The sequence below is a fragment of the Eretmochelys imbricata genome, chromosome 3 (assembly GCF_965152235.1).
Source record: "Eretmochelys imbricata isolate rEreImb1 chromosome 3, rEreImb1.hap1, whole genome shotgun sequence".
Taxonomy (NCBI): Eukaryota; Metazoa; Chordata; order Testudines; family Cheloniidae; genus Eretmochelys; species Eretmochelys imbricata.
This window is the reverse complement of record NC_135574.1, coordinates 201,003,222-201,024,567: the sequence shown is the minus strand read 5'-3', so window position 1 is coordinate 201,024,567 and position 21,346 is coordinate 201,003,222. Positions and strand designations below refer to the sequence as shown.

Sequence of the window (21,346 nt, the reverse complement as noted above, 5' to 3'; positions counted from 1 at the left end):
TTCATATGTAGACAGGGCTACACTATTTCAAGCTATCCGAACTATGGAGAAAGGCAAAGCTATGCAATTTCATTTTCTTTTTCCCAACAGTCCATTGTGGAAGATTTTAGTATACTAAGTGAAAATAAGATTCATATTGCTTTTGAACACTTATCTGCTAGAGCCACTTTGGTCTAGTGTGGATGGACTTCTGAATGAAATTTGCCTGGATAACTTCAGTTAGTGAGATAAATTTGTTTAAATGATTTGCTGTGTATTTTTGCATTGTTATTCAAGGAGAGCATTTTTCTGAACATTCCAGAAATAGTGACCATTGCCAAGCTCAGATTGATCGTGCCTTTAAAGATCTTCAAAATAGCCATTTGGGGCTAGATATCAGCATAATCTAAGGGGATGTAAGACCTGATTCAAAGCCCATTAAAGTCAATCAGGTCCTTTGTCACATGACACTTGTTACTACTAATGAGAGTCAAATGGCTGTTTCCCTATGCTGTAATGTGCTCTTTGACATTTATTACATGCAGTAGGTTTTTAGATCTCTCTTGGCATAGCGTCAGGTAGATCATCTAAATTCCTTTTGGCAGTATGACAAGTAAAGGAATGTTTCCTCTTTGTCTGATACATTCCCTCAGCAACATCTTGGTCTATTTCAGTTGGTTATTGGAATATGTAGTTTTGCTATGTATGCTATTTGACAGTGTGTGTGTTGGTGTAGCTATAAATCTGTATCTTTGTATATGTTCTTACACTAAATTACCCTGAGGTATATAAGTATATAGAAGGTGTATATTTGCTAGTGAGAGTCAAACTCACAGTAAGGTATCATTCTAGCTTTTTTCGTAATCTTCCTTAATGTAACACAGAGATTTTGCCTCAGATAAGAGAGAAAATGTTCACACTTTTTCTTCTCTCCACATTTCTGGACACCCTTGTTCATCTCTGCTTTTTATCTCTCCTTCCTTTTAACAGTGTCAGTTGAACCAATGGTGAGAGCAGACTACCACATAATTCTTTTTCTTCTTTAAAAGTGAGCTGTTGGATGAAGGTACTGCTTTCAGTAGGGTTTTGCCATCAGTTACCCCAGATTTAATTTTTCCTTCTTATTTAAATAATTCTAAAGAGAGATTTTAGATCTTTTTATTTAATTTAAGAAAAACAACCCATACTCTGGGCCTTTTTTAAAAAATGCAGCCGCAAGTATGTTTTATAAAGCTTCAGCTACACCATCACTTGGAGAGTGGGAGGGAATTGAAGAATTTGCTATGAAAGTCAAGTTTTGCAGATCTGAGGAGAAATTTTTATTCAGTTTAAATTGAGGATCTGTCCCATGGTGTCGCTCCCAGGAATTGAAAGCTTGCAGTCATATGAGAGCTGTGGCTTAATTTATAATACTGACGTGCCATTATATTAAAATTCAGCATATTTGAGGCTCTTCGTTGTTAACATTTTACCAATTATATTCTGCTAAAAAATTCCTGGGTTTTGGAAAAAGCTAGTATTCACTGATTTTTCATCCAAATTTTGTCTTATTTCCGGACCTGGACATTTTTTGCAAGGAAAGCAGATGGAGCTGTGCTAAAGGGCCAGGATCGGGAGGGAGCTCTGGCTAGCAGGGTGGTCAGTACACACTCATCCTGACCCCAGACCTTTGGCATGGCTCTGTTTGTTTCCTCTGCATAGTCAGGGAACAAGATGGGCAGAGAAGACAGGTCCTGGAAGCCGAGACTTGCCCAACTGCTGCAGGGAACACAAAGCTTCCTCAACTGCTGCATGGTCAGTAGCACCCCCGGCACACCATGACTACTGGGCATCTCTCCCTCCCTTTGGCCTACTGCCCTTCATTTTTGGTTTTTACTGATTTTTTTCCCATTTTAAAATTGTTGATAAAAGCCAGAAAAACAAACAAAAAATACCTGAAAACAAGGTGCGTTAATTATTATATATTAGTTATTTTATACTTTCTACTAAAGTCCTGAGTATTTGCAAAATATTATTTCTAATCCTAATGAAAACATCCTTCCATGGGCAGATGGCATTCTAGCTTATCTGCCTGGTTTTTTTTAACTTTGTGGTTTCCAGTAACATGGGTACAGGTGAATATTGTAACAACACAGAAAAGGAACTTTCCGACCTGCAATATGATCTCTCGATTGGAAGAATGCTTCATAGATCCATTTAGCCACTTTACTGCCCACCGAGAGTTTGGTTTAGGGTAAAGTCTTTACACAGCAGGCTGCTATTAAGTTGCATTTTTCTTCTCCTTGATAGGAATTGTTTCCCCAAAAACATGGCCCCCAAAAAAACTTTGCTGAATACCTTACTTTATTAAAATTCCATGCAATATATTTATGTCCTGAAAGGTCATTGCAAAAAAATTACTATGTTTGGGTTACATCTGACTTCATATCCATTCTGCTAGTTCGACAAATAAAATTATATTTTTCTAACTTTCAGCTCTACAAACTTAACTTTGGATCTGAACATTAAACTGGCTCCATTCTCTCTTGCATGTCAGCAAGCCCTAAAGATTTTATCCTCCAAAACACCCCCGTTGTCTTTAAATGCGTAACTCCACTATCCAAAAAATCTGTTTTAGTTACACTTGTGCAATCCCATTGTCTTCAAATTGCACCCTCAGTTAGAGCTTTGCCGTAGGGGTCTAATGGAAGAATTTGTCTCTGCACTGGAAACTTAGTTAACAGTTTTGTTGATGATGTCAGATTTTTAATATGTGCTAGGTCTCACTTTCACTCACTCATAGCTGAGATGGATCTACAGTGATAACGGTAGTAAAAGCAGTAGAAAACTTACTTTTCATTACAGCAAGCAGCTATAAATATGAACTTCATAAGTTGTTAAATAAGGTGTTATTTTCACAGTCACCTTTTGAGCGTAAAGCGGCAGTCTAAAGTATATAGGGGCTTCAGCTGCTAAGCCTCTTCTAGTATATGCCAAACAAATGATCAAACTGATTATATATGCACAAAAGGTGTGTGTTTGGCTGAGGGGGTTCAGATACATGGATTTCTGGGGATTTTTTTTTTTTCAGATAATTCCAATTAAATTAATGGGCCCACGTTTTCTTGTGATAATAGACCATACAGAATAGTTGGATCATACAGAATAGTTGTTCTGGCCGGGTCCTTAGATTTTAGTGGGAATGGATGTACAAAGCTGAAAATCAGAAGTTTCATTTTTTCCAGAGCTAATTATTAATGTTTCCATTTTAAATAAAATAAAACAGGAGGAAGAGTCTCGCATGTTAACCTCACAATAGACAGTCTGGTTTGTGTTTCTTTTATGCTTTCACTTCATCTTTAAAATATAACTTCTCCAGATTGTCATTGCACTTCACTGAAAGTGGCCAGTAATTTTATATAAGCATTTAAGTTCACAGCCCTAGTTGGAATTCCTTATTTGGCTGTAGGATTCTTCACAGAGGTTTTTCCCTCTTCCACTGCTATCTTTGCACCATTAAATGAATGCAATTTAAAGGCAAGATTATCTTTAGGTCACAGTGAAATTTAAAACATGAGGGATAGAGTGCATTTAGTGCAGTTGGAATTGGAAATAAACACATAAAGAAATGTATATGGCCATGCTGATAGTTATAAATTAAGTGTCAAGGTCTCAAATCTGGGAAAGCATCATCAGAATTTATAAAGTTCTATTTAAGCAGTCCATTCTCCTCACTTTAAACATCTGTTACTGGTTATTGTTTGAGTGACCACCATGTACATTATACAAAAAGGAACGTGTTTTTTGTAAGATCTCTGCTAATGTGGCAGATAAAATCCCAATGTTTGATAGCAATGCCAAAGGGCAAAGAGGTGCTGAGCAATACTCCTCATCTTTACCATTGCTTTCCTTCCTGGAAAAACAGGCTTTGACAGTGGGAAAACTAAGAAAGTGATAAGGAGAGGTGGAAAGATGCTTGGGAACTGAGACTGATGTAGACCAGAGCTGTATTTCATCAAGCAGGAAGAAAAAGCCTTCTCTTACATGCACCAATGCACCAATAACTATTTGTTCACTGATTAGAAATAAAAATAGAAATTCTAGTTTATATAATCTTGTTGTGGTAATAAATTAAAAGTTAAGAAACAACATTGTTTTTGTTGGCACATGACACAAACTGGGTCTGGTTTTTGCAGTTCGATTTCCCTGACAACCCATTTTTGGCCTGTTTTTTTTTAAAAAATCGAATTTCTTATTGACTATCTTCAAATACTGTGTGTTCTGCTCAGAGTAAATGTTTTTAAACTGATGCACTGTAAGGATGAAGAACAATTTCCTGTGGGGATAGAGTCTGAACTGTTGGAAATTGTCCACACCTTTGAGGTATGTCTGCACAGCATTTTGGAGTCAGCTTGGTCTCGGAAGCCCACACCTCTTCCCTACAATGCTATGTACACATACCCTGACTCTTTTCTGACACTGCTGGATTTGTTGTTGTTTTGAAAGTTTTTTGTGGTAGGGTAGAGAGTGACACTTGTTGCATATAAAACACTTAAATGTCTTTCTTTCCCGTTACATATCTGAAGTGTTGAGGATCAATTGCAGAAAATTAGCAGCAATGAGTACACATAGGACTAAGAGTGTATTACTTAAATACTGCTTGCTAGAGATGAATGAAACAGTTCAGATGCCCTTTTTTTTTTCTTCCTCTGATCTAGCCTGTCTTCTTGTACAAAGAAGGAAAACTTGCTTCATGCACTGACAGACTCTCTGCATGTTAAGGGCCTGTCCACACTGAAGAAATATTTCAACAGGTTAAGCTAAATCAATCTAAAGCTGTTTACAACCATAAAGTGAAATCCTGCCCTATGGAAGTCACTGGGAGTTTTGGCATTGATTTTAATGGGGCTAAGATTTAATCCATAGAGTAGATCCAGTTTTAGGTGGATTGTCCTGTGTTACTGAACTAGGCTCTTGATTAAACTGATCATATACTTCATGTCTCCTAACGATAAGGTTGAAGGAGTCTTGGCCTAGATAGGCACAAAGAGCTAACTGAATGATGATTTAGAACTGTGAAGAAAATCAGGAAGTGCGAGGAGCCTGAGTAGACATCTGTAGTGAAATATGTAGTGACAAACCATCAGATAAAGGACAGAATATGGAAATGATCGTAGAGCAGTTTTTAAACTAAGGGCTGGGAGAAAGCTGACAGATGTGAAGGAGCACGTGGTTCGGACAGAGACATCCCATAGGGGAGGATCTATTAATGGAGATCCTCTATGTCCTAGTAAGGAGGAGAGCATGGAAGATGATAAAATATGGGTAGGATCTGATGACAAACAGTCAGATGAAAAAGAGTCCCATTCAATTACATCATGTACTGGCAGACAGCTAAAAAGTGACAAGTTTTTAAAGTGCTTATATACAAATACTAGAAGTCTAAATACTAAAATGGGTGAACTAGAGTGCCCAATATTAAATGAGGATATTGATATAATAGGCATAACAGAAACTTGGTGGAATGAGTATAATCAACGGGACGCAGTAATACCAGGGTACAAAATATATTGGAAGAACAGAACAGGTCATGCTTGTGGGAATTGGCACTATATGTGAAAGAAAGCATAGAATCAAGTGAAGTAAAAATCTTAAATGAACCAAACTGTACTATAGAATCTCTATGGACAGTAATTCCATGCTCGAATAATAAGAATATAGCAGTAGGGATATATTACTGACCCACCTGACCAGGATGGTGATAGTGACTATGAAACGCTCAGGGAGATTAGAGAGGCTATGAAAATAAAAAACTCAATAATAATGAGGGATTTCAACTATCCCCATATTGACTGGGTACATGTCACCTCAGGATGGGATGCAGAGATAAAGTTTCTTGACACCTTAAATGACTGCTTCTTGGAGCAGCTAGTCCTGGAACCCATAAGAGGAGAGGCAATTCTTGATTTAGTCCTAAGTGAAGCACAGGATCTGGTCCAAGACATGAATGTAGCTGGACTGCTTGGTAATAGTGACCATAATATAATTAAATTTAACATCCCTGTGGTGGGAAAAATACCACAGCAGCCCAACACTATAGTATTTAATTTCAGAAAGGGGGACTACACAAAAATGAGGAAATTAGTTAAACCGAAATTAAAGGTATAGTGCCAAAAGTGAAATCCCTGCAAACTGCAGGAAAACTTTTTAAGGACACCATAATAGAGACTCAACTTAAATGTATACCCCAAATTGAAAAACATAGAAAGAGAACCAAAAAAGTGCCATTGTGGCTAAACAACAAAGTAAAAGAAGCAGTGAGAGACAAAAAGGCATCCTTTAAAAAGTGGAAGTTAAATCCTATTGAGGTAAATAGAAAGGAGCATAAACTCTGGCAAATGAAGGGTAAAAATATAATTAGGAAGGCCAAAAAAGAATTTGAAGACCAGCTAGCCAAAGACTCAAAAAGAAATAGCAAAATTTTTTTAACGTACATCAGAAGCAGGGTAGTCTCTAAACAACCAGTGGGGCCCCTGGACGATCAAGATGCTAAAGGAGCACTCAAGGATGATAAGGCCACTGCGGAGAAACTAAATGATTTCTTTGCATTGGTCTTCATGGCTGAGGATGTGAGGGAGATTTCCCAAACCTGAGCCGTTCTTTTTAGGTGACAAATCTAAGGAACTGTCCCAGATTGAGGTGCCACTAGAGGATGTTTTGAAACAATTGATAAACTAAACAGTAATAAGTCACTAGGACCAGATGGTGTTCACCCAAGAGTTCTGAAGGAACTCAAATGTGAAATTGCAAAACTACTAACTTTAGTTTGTAACCTATCATTTAAATCAGCTTCTGTACAAAATTACTGGAGTGTAGCTTATGTGACGATTTTAAAAAAGGGTTTCAGAGGTGATCCTAGCAATTACAGGCTGGTAAGCCTGACTTCAGTATCGGGCAAACTGGTTGAAACTATAGTAAAGAACAAAATTGTCAGATACATAGATAAACATAATTTGTTGGGGAAGAATCAGCATGGTTTTTGTAAAAGGAAATCACGCCTCACCAATCCACTAGAATTCTTTGAGGGGGTCAACAAGCATGTGGACAAGGGGGATCCAGTGGATATAGTGTACTTAGATTTTCAGAAAGCCATTGACAAGGTCCCTCACCTAAGGCTCTTAAGCAAAATAAGCTGTCATGGGATAAGAGGGAAGGTCCTCTCATGGATTGGTAATTGGTTAAAATATAGGAAACAGAATGGAGAGAGGTAAATAGTGGAGTCCCCCAGGGGTCTGTACTGGGACCAGTCCCTTCAACATATTCATAAATGATCTTGAAAAAGGGTAAACAGTGAGGTGGCAAAACTATTCAAGATAGTTGAGTCCCAAGCAGACTGTGAAGAGCTACAAAAGGATCTCACAAAACTGGGTGACTGGGCAACAAAATGGCAGATGAAATTCAATATTGATGAATGCAAATTAATGCACATTGCAAAACATAATCCCAACTATACATATTAAATGATGGGTAAATTAGTTGTTACCACTCAAGAAAGAGATCTTGGAGTCATTGTGGATAGTTCTCTGAAAACATCCACTCAGTGGCCGTCAAAAAAGCTAACAGAATGTTGGGAATCATTAGGAAAGGGATAGTAAATAAGACAGAAAATATATTGCCTCTGTATAAATCCATGGTACGTCCACTTTTTGAATACTGTGTGCAGACTGTGGTCACCCCATCTCAAAAAAGATAGATTGGAAAAGGTTCAGAAAAGGGAAACAAAAACGATTAAGGGTATGGAACGGTTTCCATATGAGGAGAGATTAATAAGACTGGGACTTTTCAGCTTGGAAAAGAAACGACTAAGGGGGGATATGATAGAGGTCTATAAAATCATGACTGGCGTGGAGAAAGTAAATAAGGAAGTGTTATTTACTTCTCATAACACAAAAACTAGGGGTCAGCAAATGAAATTAATAGGCAGCAGGTTTAAAACAAACAGAAGGAAGTATTTTTTCACACAACATACAGTCAACCTGAGGAACTCCTTGCCAGAGGATGTTGTGAAGGCCAAGACTATAACAAGATTCAAAAAAGAACTAGATAATTTCATGGAGAATAGGTCCATCAATGGCTGTTAGCCAGGATGGGCAGGGATGGTGTCCCCAGCCTCTGTTTTCCAGAAGCTGAGAATGGGCGACAGAGGTTGGATCACTTGATGATTACCTGTTCCGTTCATTCCCTCTGGGGCACCTGGCATTGGCGCTGATGGAAGACAGGATACTGGGCTATATGGACCTTTGGTCTGATCCCATATGTCCGTTCTTATATTCTTATGATTACAAATTAGATATGATACAAAAAATCTACATATTCTGTCATTTATTGTTATCAGACATAGTGGATCTAACTGATTTAATAAGACTGCACTTCTGTAGCATCCTTCATCTGAGTCTCTTAAAACAGTCAGTAAACACCAATTTTAGCCCCACAACATCCTAGGTAGGGAGGCAAATACATTAACTGAGGTGATGAGAAGGTTTGTCCAAGGTCACACAGAAAATCAGTGGTAGAGCCAAGAATAGAATTCCAGAGACCTGGCTCATTCACTTGCTCTAGTGGACATCACATACTTAGAACCAAAGCCCTCTGATTTCTTAAAAATCTTGCTTGTGAAAAAGTGCTACAGGATAGCAGTCCATGTGAACAAAACTGGTGGCACTGAATCTTCCTGTTGCAGGTGAGCGGAACAGGTTTCTAAAAGCAGCGGTAGCAATAACAGAGCCAGATGTTTAATGCCAGAGGAATAAAAATCTTGTTCACCAATCTGAGGTCAGTCACATAAATCAAGAGTAAAAATCTAAGTATTCTGGGAAAATCTTTTTTTAAATATTGAAATGAATAAACAACCTGATGCCGTGGTCTTGAACCCAAAGAAGACATCACCTGGGATACAGAATTGGGTGACAGGGTAGATTTTTGTCGTACTGGTAGAAAAGACTTTGTCATGGCACTGGAGGGAAACAGAAGGTGGGGTATCTGAGATATGCAGACTATTCTGGAATGCTGTATTGATGGGATTTTGTAGGAGAGCAAGAAGATGGAAAACTATTAAGGACTGAAGGGTGGGAGGCAGAAATATAGTGAGTGGTGCATAAAAATCGAAGCCTGAATAAAACTAGGAACACACATTCCCGTGCTTTTATTAATTTATTAAAAATTACCGCGCATTAAATAACAAATTCATTTGCACCTCTGGATTCAAAGCAGCTGGTCAGATCTAGCAAATACTATTACTCTTGGGTGAATGAAAGAGTCTGTGTAGGCTTCCAAGACGTATGAGCATGAAGATCTTACCATGTTGGGGCATGTGTATAGCAAGTACTAGGATACATGCCCAAACTGCCTCAATTTTTCCAAAAGTTAACATAGAAAAGCTGCAGAACTGAAGACACATGCAAATTAAGTTTGAAAATAAATTAACTTTTAGATTTTGTAATGTTATTAGCTACAAGAGTAAAATAACAAATTATTTTTTTAAAAAAAATGGTTTTAAAGTATCTATTAGTGTCTTTGAAATAAGTGCAATAACAGCCAAATTTTAGGATATGTGTTTAATATAGAAAATATAATCATAAAACAGATTTTATAGCTCTGCAGATTACTTTCATGTGAATTCAGTTCTGGCCACTTTAAAATTGATGCTGTTTATCATTTTAAATCAATTTAATGTTTTTCAGGCATTTCATGATAGTTTTCTTGATTACTGCCAGTTACCCCAGCCACTTGACTTTTACAAACATAATTGTGGGAAATGTTTTCCAGTTAGTAACTCAATACCCTGGAAAATTAAAAAGTTGTCTTTAAAGCTTTAAACTTTTAAAACAGGTTTGGTAATGTTGTTTTTTTCAAATAATCAGCTGATATTTTAGGTGCTTCTAGGCTACCTTTTAATTTTATTTAGCAAAATCAATTTCCCTTTCCCCTTAAAACCAAATCCTGTTTTTTTAATCTCTAGAATATAGAGGACTTTGCTCATTAACAAATCAATATCTCAGTTTTCTTTCTTTTCCTATATTTGATTTCTCTGAATTCCTGAGAGCAAGTTTCCTCCATTGTTCTTGACTGAAGGTGAAGATGAACAACAGGAAAGACATGTTCTGTATATGCTTTATACATATTGTATTCTAAAACCAAAACTTGTTATAAAAGCAGGGTTACTTTTTATTAATGGTTTTTCATTTCTTAACTCACTTACATGTGAATAAAGATGCCTGTTGTGCTTAACAAACAATTAAAGAAGTTTGACAGATGCAACTATAGATTAGCCAATGCCAGTGTAAAATACTGTGGGATTTTTCCTTTCCTGTCACCTTAATATTTATTTTCCTATAAAAAAATTAATAACAATACTTAGTACATATGCGGTTTTTCCTCTTCAGATGGCTTTACAGGCTTTATTAACTAAGTAATCCACATAATACCTCTGTGAGGGAGCCTGCTGGGTAAATATTAGCTCTATTTTAGAAACTGAAACCTGGAAAAGTTCAGGTCAGGTTTTGCAAAAATGTTCACTAGATTTTGAGGTGACCCAATTTTTGAGTGCCCAGCTTGAGAAACACAGGGTCTGATTTCTCAGCATGTTGCAACTCCTCGCAAAGTCAGTGGCACCTCTGAATGTTGAACATTGTCGAAAATCAATCCCTAGGTGATCAGGATAGATGACAAGCATCGGAGGCATGCAAGATTAGTGGCTGCCTTAAACAGGTGTAACAAAGTGACTTGTCCCAAGCCATAGAATGGGGCTAAGGATATACGTGGGATTAGTACTCAAGAATTCTGGGCTTCCAGTACTGAACTCAGCATATTACACCAGGAGTCTCTCTCAAAATCATTCTTAATAGCAACATTTGAAGATCTGACTTTCTGCTTTAATGTTTATAATTTTACCATTCTTTTGTTCTTTTTACTTTTCTGTGACCCACAGCACCCCTACCTTCAGACCCTACACATATTGTAATAATCTTTGTACAACATATGCCTTGTGAGGTATCATTTGAAAACTAATAACTCACTGGTCAATAATATCATGGTGAAATGTGTGTAGCAACATTGTATGTAAAGTTATGACATAAGCTGAAATTATGACTGACGTGTTTATCAGACAAATCTGGGGAGGGAGTAAACCTGTTTCTCAAAGACAAAGGACAAGCTGATGCCTCTAGCCGGGTGTCATCAAAGCTGATTGGTAATCACTGGTCAAATGGCCATTCTTTGGCAACGAAGGGGGCAAGAACAGATGGATCTGTATTTTAACAAACTACAACATGGAACCTCTATCACCACAAGACTCCATGTCTCTGTACTCACAGGAGGAAGGAAAATGCATTTCAAAGGGTGACGGACCTATAAAAGTGAGGGGCAAAAACACCCCAGGTATTCTTTCTTTCTGTCTGTCTGTCTGTCTGTCTGTGTCGCAAAACAAAGGAACCAGCCCTTTGTGAGGGTTGCTGACCGGGGAATTTAGTCAGCCCTGTTGCTGGGAACATGTGGTAGGGATTTTACTGAACTAAGTCTAGCTTGTTAAGTTTTAGTTACTCTTGTAAACATTTCTGGCTTTAATACCTTATACTTGTACTCACTTAAAATCTGTCTCTTAGTAGTTAAATAAACTTGTTTTATTCTTTAATCAAAAATAATCCAATGTTGTGTTTAAAATGAACTGTTTGGGTAACTTCAGTTAAAGTAGCAAACTGTTGTATATTGACTCCTTACAGGGCCAATGGACCTCTAATATCTGAACTGCCCAGGAGAGGGCTGTACTGTGCAGAAATACACGTTTTGGGGAAAATTTGGGACAGGGAGTGTCTTGGGGTCACCCGACAGATAGTAACCAACTCTGCTGGAAGACAGAGTGTGGCTGGTGTGTTCCTGACATGCTTCTGGGATCGTAGTTGCTGGATCAGGACTGTAGCTATATACAGACACTGCACACAGGGTGTGACCTGCATGCTGTTAGGCTGATTGTGAACTACCCAAGTCGGGAGTTACAACAGCAAACCATTGTGAGGCACCAAGGTTGCAGGGCAAGTGGTGATGCAACCCCTCTGGATTGCACTCTGGAATATGATAGTTACATAGGTGTTTTTTTAAAATCTCACTGAGGTGCTATTCAGTACCTGTATGAGAGCAATTTGCTCCCAGTATTTCAGCGTTTTTACTCTAGATAATGTTTTCTAAGAGCTGTTAGGGAAGTTAGCATAAAACTCAGTTTTTTTTAAAGTGGGTGATGTCACTTAAGCCAAAGGTTGCCAGGCATCTGGTTTTCGACCGGAATGCTTGGTCAAAAAGGGACCCTGGCGGCTCTTGTCAGCAATGCTGACCGGGCTGCTAAAAGTCCAGTCGGTGGTGCAGCGGGGATCAGGCAGGCTCCCTGCCTGCCCTGGCTCTGCGTGGCTCTCAGAAGCGGCCAGCAAGTCCAGCTCCTAGGTGCAGGGGCAGCCATGGGGGCTCCATGTGCTGCCCCTGCCCCGAGTTCCGGTACCGCAGCTCCCATTGCCTGGGAAGTGCGGCCAATGGGAGCTGTGGGAGGCGGCGCTGGGGCGGGGCAGCGCGCAGAGCCCACTGCCCCCTCCGAGTAGGGGCTGCAGGGACATGCTGGTCGCTTCCAGGAGCTGCGAGGAGCCAAGGCAGACTGGGAGCCTGCCTTAGCTCCGCTGCACCGCCGACCAGTAACCGCCTAAGGTAAGCACCGCCCGGCTGGAACCCGCACCTTGAATCCCCTCCAACACCTCAGCCCCCTGTTGCAGCCTAGAGTCCCCTCCTGTACCCAAACTCTCTCCCACACCCCTCCCACATCCTAACCCCCTGCCCCAGCCCTGAGCCCCCTCCCAGAGCTCGCACCCCAACCCCCTGCCTCACCCCTGAGCCCCCTCTCGCACCCAAACTTCCTCCCGGAGCCTGCACCCCCCTCCCACACCCCAACCTCCTGTCCCAGCCCTGAACCCCCTCCTATGCCTGAAACCCCTCATCCCTGGTCTCACCTGAGAGCCCACACCCCGTCCCTCACCCTAACCCCCTACCCCAGCTCAATGAAAGTGAGTGAGGCTGGGGGAGAGCGAGCGACGGACAGAGGGACAATGGAGTGAGTGGGGGAAGGGGCCTCGGAGAAGAGATGGGGCAGGGGTGGGGCCTTGGAGAAGGGGGAACAGGGGCAGGGCGGGGCAAGGGTATTTGGTTTTGTGCGATTAGAAAGTTGGCAACCCTACTTAAACCCAGCCTGAACCCCCTAATCTTAGCCACCATGAGTCAAAGTGGTAAGCTTAGCATTGTAATAAGATTTTTGTCACTGGTTTTACTGTAGTCTTTACGTTTAAGATGTTTTACAGCTATTTTACCCTGTCACAACCTCTTAAATACTTGAACAGTTCTTAAATATACATTTGCTCACATAATTTGTATATTTCAAAGTGTTAAAGTTTTAGAAAATCAAATTTTTCTCTCAACTAGGTGCTGCTGTTTTCTTTTTCTTTTTCATTCATTCTTCTTTAGCTGTGCACAAATACTGCTTGTCTAGTTTAATCTAATCCATTTTAAAGCAGACTGAAGCAATTTTTCTGGAGTCTCTTCTTAAATGTTCTTTCTCATCTGCTAATTCCAGCCTACTTTTCTAGCTACTAACCATGAACTTTTGCTTATCTCTTCATTCTGAAATGATTTCCCTCACCTAAACTTTGATTCTCCTTTCCCAGTAGCAACTGCTGTTTTAGCACCCTTTGTTCAGCTAAGATTATAGCTCATGCTGCTCCTTCCACTGATTTTTTTGCAGCTAAAAGCCGCCCTTACTCATGTTGAGTAGTACTTTATTTGTTGAGTAATGTACAGTGCTGCTTAATTTAATAATTTTATTTAAAGTGTATCATTTCTGTAATACGCAATTTTTGAAAGAAAACCACATATTTTGTTCTCTCATAATTTTCTGAAAACTTTCCGGGCTGAAAGATAAATTAAAACAAATTAAAACAGTTCTTCCATTATTAAAATGGAAAGTTTAAAAAAAAATCTTTTTGGTGCTTAAAAAACGTAACAACCCAACCCCCCGCAAAAACTAAAGCAAACAAAAAACCCCAGTAGAACCAAAAAACTGTAAACTTGGCATGATCACAGTGTTCGAGGAGGAAAGTTAACTGAGACAAGTATATAAAACAAAACTAGTATTTTTAAAGTTATAAGGGTTTAAAGTTACAAGTCTGTGCATGTGTAATCAATGTATCTTTAATCTGCTAAATTATTTTGGCATAAGGATTTCACATCTGCAGATACTTTATACTGGAACATGGACTGGATGTGGTGTTTCTTTTTTCATAAAGAATTGCCTTCTGCGGTAGGTAACTTCATAAGACAAGGGGAAGGAAGTGTGTTCTAGGGCAGGTGGGGCATTTCTCACGGTCTAGTTGAGGAGTCAAAGTCTTCCTGAACTAGCTGAATGTCTGGGGACATGGAGCAGTTTGTTTCCTGTGATTCTCTCCCTCCCGTTGTACTGGTGGGGCAGAAGAATAATCTAGCCCAATTCCCTGCAGCTGCTGTGAAATGTGTCCAGGACATATGAGCCTGTGTGCATTACTTGTTTCAGAACTCCTTTTCCTCCTCATTTGAGGGACTGGCTCATTACCTTACCTTACTTTTTGCTTTACCTCATCTTCACCTTAAAAGAACTTTGAAAGTGTCTTTCCCATGATGCCAAGATGTAAGATCTATATCCTTTGTCATAACATACATCAAAAGAGATGGTAGCTTTCTACCTAATTTTTAAATATCATTTTTATTGCAGTTAAGCAATTTTGTAGTGATTCTAATTTAATCTGATGTATTGTAGAATATACCTTGTATATCCACATGATTTGTGTGTGTGTGTGTAAAATAAAAAAGGTTGTGTATTATTAGTAGGCAGTTAGTAAAACACCTTGGGTGTGCTTTGCCTTTTACCTTTAGTTTCCTAGGAAATGTTCTAGTAAAATATTAATGCATACCCTGGAAATCTTGGCTTTTTATTTTTAAAATTTGACTAATTAATATTAAAATGCAATTTGGAAAGTATTTTATGCAAGTCTATAAAAAATATTTCATGACTACAAATATAAGAGAACGGTATTGAAAAGCCTCAGAAGTATCTTTAACTACTATTTATATCTTCATAAAATTATTATTTTACTTTTTTGTTTCTTTGTTTTTGTTTCCTGGCCCCTTTTTTTCCTTTCAGCTACCTTTTCAACAATGTTCTCTGGCCCAGAGACCACTTTTAATGCTAATTTTGTTGTTTAAAAATTGCTAGGGACTTCAATGAACAATTTTATTCTTGGATGTGAAGCCCTGAATCTGACTCCAGTGCTGGGGAGAGAAGGAAATGTAGAGTTGTTCATGTTTAAAAAATAAATAAATTAGGAGGTCAGTTTAGTTTTAATAATAGAAAACTAGTGGGTTTCACACACATCTTTTGAAATGTCAGCTGGGTTCATGGAAGAAGAAGTGAAAATTGTTAAGGCTCTCAGTTCTACATATCTGGGTATAATGACATCCATTACCATACTATCCGAGACCCTTTCAAACACTTAACTAATTTATCCTTGCACAGCCCTTTTTAGTAGGCATTATTGTTTCCTTTGTTTTACAGATGGGGACTGAAGCACAGAGATTAAGTGACTTTCCAAGGTCACACAGGAAGTCTGTGACAGAACAGAGAATTGAACTCAGCTCTCCTGAGTCCACTCCAGTGCTGTGACCACAAGACCATCCATCCCTCATCAGTTTGGTTTCTTAAGATGAAAAGTTTATTGCAGATGGTCTGGAGTGGATGCAGGAGAAGGGTTGCTTTTGCCTTTGGATGCCTTTTTCATTAAGAAAAGTACTTATGCCCATTACGTTAAGCATTGAGCTTGAGGAACATGGTAAATGAACATATTTAAGCTACTGGTAAATAAAAAACCCAAAAAATTGATTTAGTCTTTGTTGTAAATGTATTAATCACCTTGGGTCTAGAAGTTGTGATTGAACATATTTCCAAGAAAAATCCTTCCTTTTTTTTTTTCTAACAGAGTCATATTAGAAATACCTTTTTCTTGTTTCCAGTAAAAGTAAAATAAAATACATGTGGGAATAGTTTTAGGGTGTTTTATTCATGCCTTTACTCGCCCTTTACTTGTCTGTCCATTCTTTTTGTTATTAAGCCCGTTCGTGAGAATAAAAACAAACCATAGTGAATATGAGTTGCTGAAGAGACTATCATTTCTGCTCATGCCATTTGTGGCCTGTCATCAGTGGCTTCACAGATTGTCAGAAAGTTAACTGTCGCACTTGAGAAGGAAAGGGTTCATGGAGCTTGTGAGCTCAGGATATCTGTCCCTAATCTGACACAAATGTGATCTTGCAGTTTTTGTTTACGTGGATCCATTTTGACACAGGCAGAGACATCATACATCCTTTACAATGATGAAATTGAACTGATATTTGGAGCCTTTGCCCTGAGGAAGAACTTGTGTTTTGCAATTGCTTGCGCTCCTGCCCTGATGTCTTCTTTCCATTTGTAGGCTACAAAACTGCCTCCTACAGAATTGCATTGGTTGGCAACTGAAATAAACTTGTTCTCTCTAGTGCATTTTTTGCCACTTTTTCAAGAGTATACCTCACAGGGTGGTTCTTGGGAGACCAGTTCTAAACTTTACATATAGTAGGGATTGTAGGAAGAAAATTTAAAAAAAAAAAGTGGAGTGAGGAGCTTTATATAGAAACATTCTTTCATTGTATTGTGTCGTATGAAAATAGTTGATTTTTGAGCCTGTCAAGTTGTGTGGAGCATTTTAATAATTGTGTGCATTAATAGCTGTGTGTGTCAGCACTGAGTTTGAATTTCTCAATGATGAGATTCTGCTGCTCCATCAGACTTGGAACTTCTGGGTTTCCCCATCCTTTCCAAGTATCAGAGGCATGTAAGAAGTTGTTCATTTTCTCTTTCCTGCTCTCCCACAATCCCTAGTGCTCTCTGCTTGTCAGCACCCTCTACAGGTGTGCCTGATGATCTGCTGCCACAAGTACTCCTCATTCTTTTTGCTGATACAGACTAACACGGCTACCACTGAAACCTGCTGCTCTGATGTCACCCCCCAGTTATTTGCTTCAGTGCTCACAGAGATTTTCTCTGCAGTCTGTTCTGAGAATTTGTGTGGCCCTGTTCTTTCCCTCCACCTTAGTTTCTGTCTAGCAAGGAGAAAGTCTTAGGGGGAGCACTTTAAGGAAGGCTTCATACTGCTAAAGCCCCAGATGTTAGTCCCTTCCTCACTTCATCCCATTCGAAGCACCAAGTATTGGACTCTCATCCCTTTTGGAACCTTTGGAGCAAGAGCTGTACACACCACTGCCAAAAAAGCAAATCATTCTCTTCTGAGGATTTCCCTAGACATAACTTGTATTCACCCCAATCCTGTGCTTATGAAGTGGAATTATCTTCCTGCCCTGAGCTCTTTGAATCAGATGATTCAGGTTGCCTGTATCCTACTGAAATTTTGCAAGTTATGGAGCCTACAACTCCCTTTCAAGATAGCCAAATCAGCAATTCAGTCTCCCCCTACCCAGGAGGTGGTGACGGTAACTCACATGACTATATGTATCTTCTTCTCCCTTTTGAGCCTCTTGTGACATCACCAGATTCTCTGCCAAGACTCTTCTCTGCAACACATTTTCGCTCCAAGGAACAATTTGGCTCTAGTCTCCAGATCCAGACACTGCTTTCAGAGGCAACATGGTTCAGGCATTCAAGCACCTTTTGAAAGGATAAGGTTCCTTAGTGAGTCCCTTTTAGAGTTGCCAACTTTTTACTTGCACAAAACCGAACACCCTTACCCCGCCCCTCCTCTGAGGCCCTGGCCATGCCGCGTCCCTTCTAAGAGGCCCGGTCCCTCCCCCTCACTCCATCCCCTCCTTCCTCTGTTGCTCACTCTCCCCACCCTCACTCACTCGCTCATTTTCACTGGGCTGGCTCAGGGGGCTGGGGTGTGGGAGATGGTGAGGGCTACGGCTGGGGGTGCTGGTTCCGGGGTGGGGCCAGAAATGAGTTCACAGGGTGGGAGGGGGCTCCAGGCTGAGGCAGTGGATTGGGATGGAAGAGGGGGTGATGGCTCCAGCTGGGGGTGCAGGGTCTGGGGTGGAGCCAGAGATGAGGGGTTTGGGGTGCAGGAGGGGGCTCCAGGCTGGGCAGTGGAACCAAGGTGTTCAGGGTGTGGGAGGGGACTCCAGGCTGAGGCAGGGGGTTGGGGTGCGAGGGGGTGAGGGCTCTGGCTAGGAATGCATGCTCTGGGGTGGGACTGGGGATGAGGGGTTTGGCTTTCAGGAGGGTGTTCTGGGATTGAGGGATTCGGAGGGCAGAAGGGGGATCAGAGCTGGGTGGGCCAGGGGGTTGGGGCCCTGGAGGGGACGGTCAGGGATGCAGGCTGCAGGAGACGCTTAGCTCAAGCAGCTCTTGGAAGCTGCGGCATGTCTCCCCTCCGGCTCCTACATGAAGGTGCGCCAGGCGTCTCTGTGCGCTGCCCATCTGCAGGCGCCGTCCCTGCAGCTCCGATTGGGAGCTGCAGGGGCAGCGCTTGGGGCAGAGGCAGCGTGCGGAGCCCCCTGGTTGCCCCTTACCGTAGGAGCCAGAGGGGGGACATGCTGGCTGCTTCCCAGGAGGTGCAGAGGCTAGCAGAGAGCCTGCCAGTCCCGCTGTGTGGTGCAGCACCGCCAACCGGACAGTCAACAGCCCAGTCAGCGGTGCTGGAGCTGCCAGCTGCCAGGATTCCTTTTCGACCGGGTGTTTGAAAACCAGACACCTGGTCACCCTGGTTCCTTTACAAAAAGCCAACAAAACTAAACAAACGAATAAATAAAATCTCTTACATCTTCGGACTCGAATATGATGATAATCATCCATCCATTGCTGAGATGCTCCAGGAAGCTTCAGGGAACTTTGCTGTGACTTCCAGCCCTACCAAAAGTCTCTTTTGATCCATCAGGGCCAGGAAATTCTAACAGCGGCCAGAAAGCTTCCCCAAATGCAGGTTAAAGACAGTGAAGCTCTGCAGGCCCAAATCCTCCTTCCACTGGAGGAAAGCTCAAGAGTTTCTTTTTGGCTTTATTATGCTTTTAGTGCAAACTGAGCTTATACCTTTGTTGCCCTACAGCTGATTATACATTGTGACATACCTAACCACTACCAGCTTTTTGAGCACCTGTGATATCATCAAGAGGTGATCATCAGGATCTAGTTCTTTGCTCCATACTTCTGACATCATCAGAGAGCGGAATAAAACTGTAACTAGCATTGTCTAGCCCTGGGAAATTGTACATTAAAAGGAAGCTGCACCCACTTGCTGAGCACAGCAGTCTGAAAGCTCACATGTTGCGAAGCACTTCTCACCACATCTAAATTGTGAAATGTATTTCAAAATGGTTTTAATTAAAATTTGTAAGTTGATCATGTTTTTGAAGTCCGCAGGCATCTTCTTGAGAAATGAAATCATCTGTGACGACAGCAGTACAAAAAAGCTAATCTGTTTCCATTCTTCTCTGATTTTGTTTTAACCAAAGATTACAGTGAATTAGTTTGCTGATTTTACCCCACAAAAAATTAAAGCTCTAAGGAATAGGCTGCCAGTGAATGACTGGTGGTGATAAAGCACTTTTGGAGTGGCGAAACTGAACATAAAATCACCATTCCTCTCCTCCATTCACAAGATTATTTTCCTTGATGTTGCCTGTCTATTCAGGCTACTCGAAATGATGAATGGGCAAGGACAGGAACTAGAGTGTGTGCACCAGAAACAGGTTATGTGCACATTTGAATTGAGAAATAAACCCTACCGGTCTATTTTAATTTGTGTTCTGATTTTTGGAGTGTTGGATTTAATAGTCTTGCTTGTTTGCCAGGCTGTGCAGAGCCACTCATCTGAGCTTATCCCTGGCCAATGTTTTAGCAGGCTGTAGGCAAGCGACATTGCTTGACTGACAAATTCAGACCATATCCTGGTGGTTTCTATTCCGATTCTATTAAAAAAACATTTTTATGCCCCCTCAAGAGAATCCATAACATGATGGATGTATTTTTTCAAGCTGCCTGAGCCCAGAAATTTTGTTATGAATTAATTAAATCTGTTGCTGGACTCTGACACACTGGCAATACCCTGAGATAACTTTAAGCCCTTTGTTTAATAATTAAGTGATGAATGTTAATATATAAACAAAATGTTTCAGGCTGGGGAAAGTAAGGTTACATTGAAGTTCCTAAAATTAAGGCAGCATAAAAATTGGATTGCTAGCTATTTAGATATAACAAATAATCACTTTTCAGTAAAGTGTCTTTACTAGTAGTTTTGAAATGCCAATTTTAACTGTATTTTTCAGTATGGTGTACAGTTTTAAATGTTATCAGAGCTTTAGATTACAGTATTGCCAATCACAACCCTTGAAAAATCATGGGTCAGGCTCCCCAAAGTTATGAGATTGGCTTAAAAATAATTTTTTAAAAAAATGATGTGTTCTTTTTATTTATCTTTGATTTTTGAGCATTTAGGGTTCACATTTTAAAGCTTTCCTATGCAACCATGAGGGCTATACACTTACTTTTTTCCTGGAAAAAAGCTGAGATTCTCATGAAATCACGTATTTATTTAGGCATAAGTTTTTGTGGGCTAAAACACACTTCATTAGACGCATGGAGTGAAAAATATAGTAAGCAGTATGTATATCACAGCACATGAAAAAACGGGAGTTGCCTTACCAAGTGTGGGGTGGGGGGTGGATCAGTGCTAACGAGGCCAATTCAGTTAAGGTGCAAGTGGCCTATTCCCAACAGTTGGCAAGAAGGGGTGAATATCAAGAGAGGGAAAATTACTTTTGTAGTGCTAACGAGGCCAATGCAATCAAGGTGGACGTTGCCCATTTTGTGATGTATATACGGCTTACTGTATTTTTCACTCCATGCATCTGATGAAGTGGGTTTTAGCCCATGAAAGCTTACGGCCAAATAAATTTGTTAATCTCTACGGTGCCACAAGGACTCCTCATTGTTTTTGCTGATACTGACTAACATGGCTATCATTCTGAAACCTGTCATCGTGAAATCACATGACTCCAAGAGGTTGGGCTTTAAAGACCAAATATTGTGAGATTTGTAATGTAAATGTTAGAGTTAGCAACACTGATATTGTGCTGAGCAATGTAAGTCCCAGGGTTTTTTCTTTAATGTCTTGGTTTGGAGTTTAGTCTGTACAGAGAGCTGTTTTCTCTACTGCTGCAGTGGCAGCAGCTATGTTGAGATGCCATTCTGACAGATGCCTAGTGTAGATGCAAGGTATAAAGAAGCTTA

The 21,346-nt window shown here is 40.3% G+C and overlaps 1 protein-coding gene across 13 annotated transcripts in view; it reads left to right on the top strand.

Annotated features, from left to right (window-relative positions):
• The window catches only part of SLX4IP (SLX4 interacting protein), a 138,431-nt gene that overhangs the window by 40,359 nt on the left and 76,726 nt on the right, over window positions 1–21,346 (top strand). For 3 of the 13 annotated variants that reach the window (XM_077814087.1, XM_077814090.1, XM_077814089.1), the window contains exon 3: window positions 15,629–15,902. The exons of 9 other annotated variants lie outside the window; for them this stretch is intronic. In XM_077814087.1, the coding sequence (XP_077670213.1) occupies window positions 15,900–15,902 (3 nt within the window). In that variant the 5' untranslated portion in view covers window positions 15,629–15,899. Of the gene's footprint in view, window positions 1–11,324; window positions 11,395–15,628; window positions 15,903–21,346 lie in introns of those variants that run through there. One more of the 13 variants, XM_077814091.1, reaches the window with a different exon arrangement.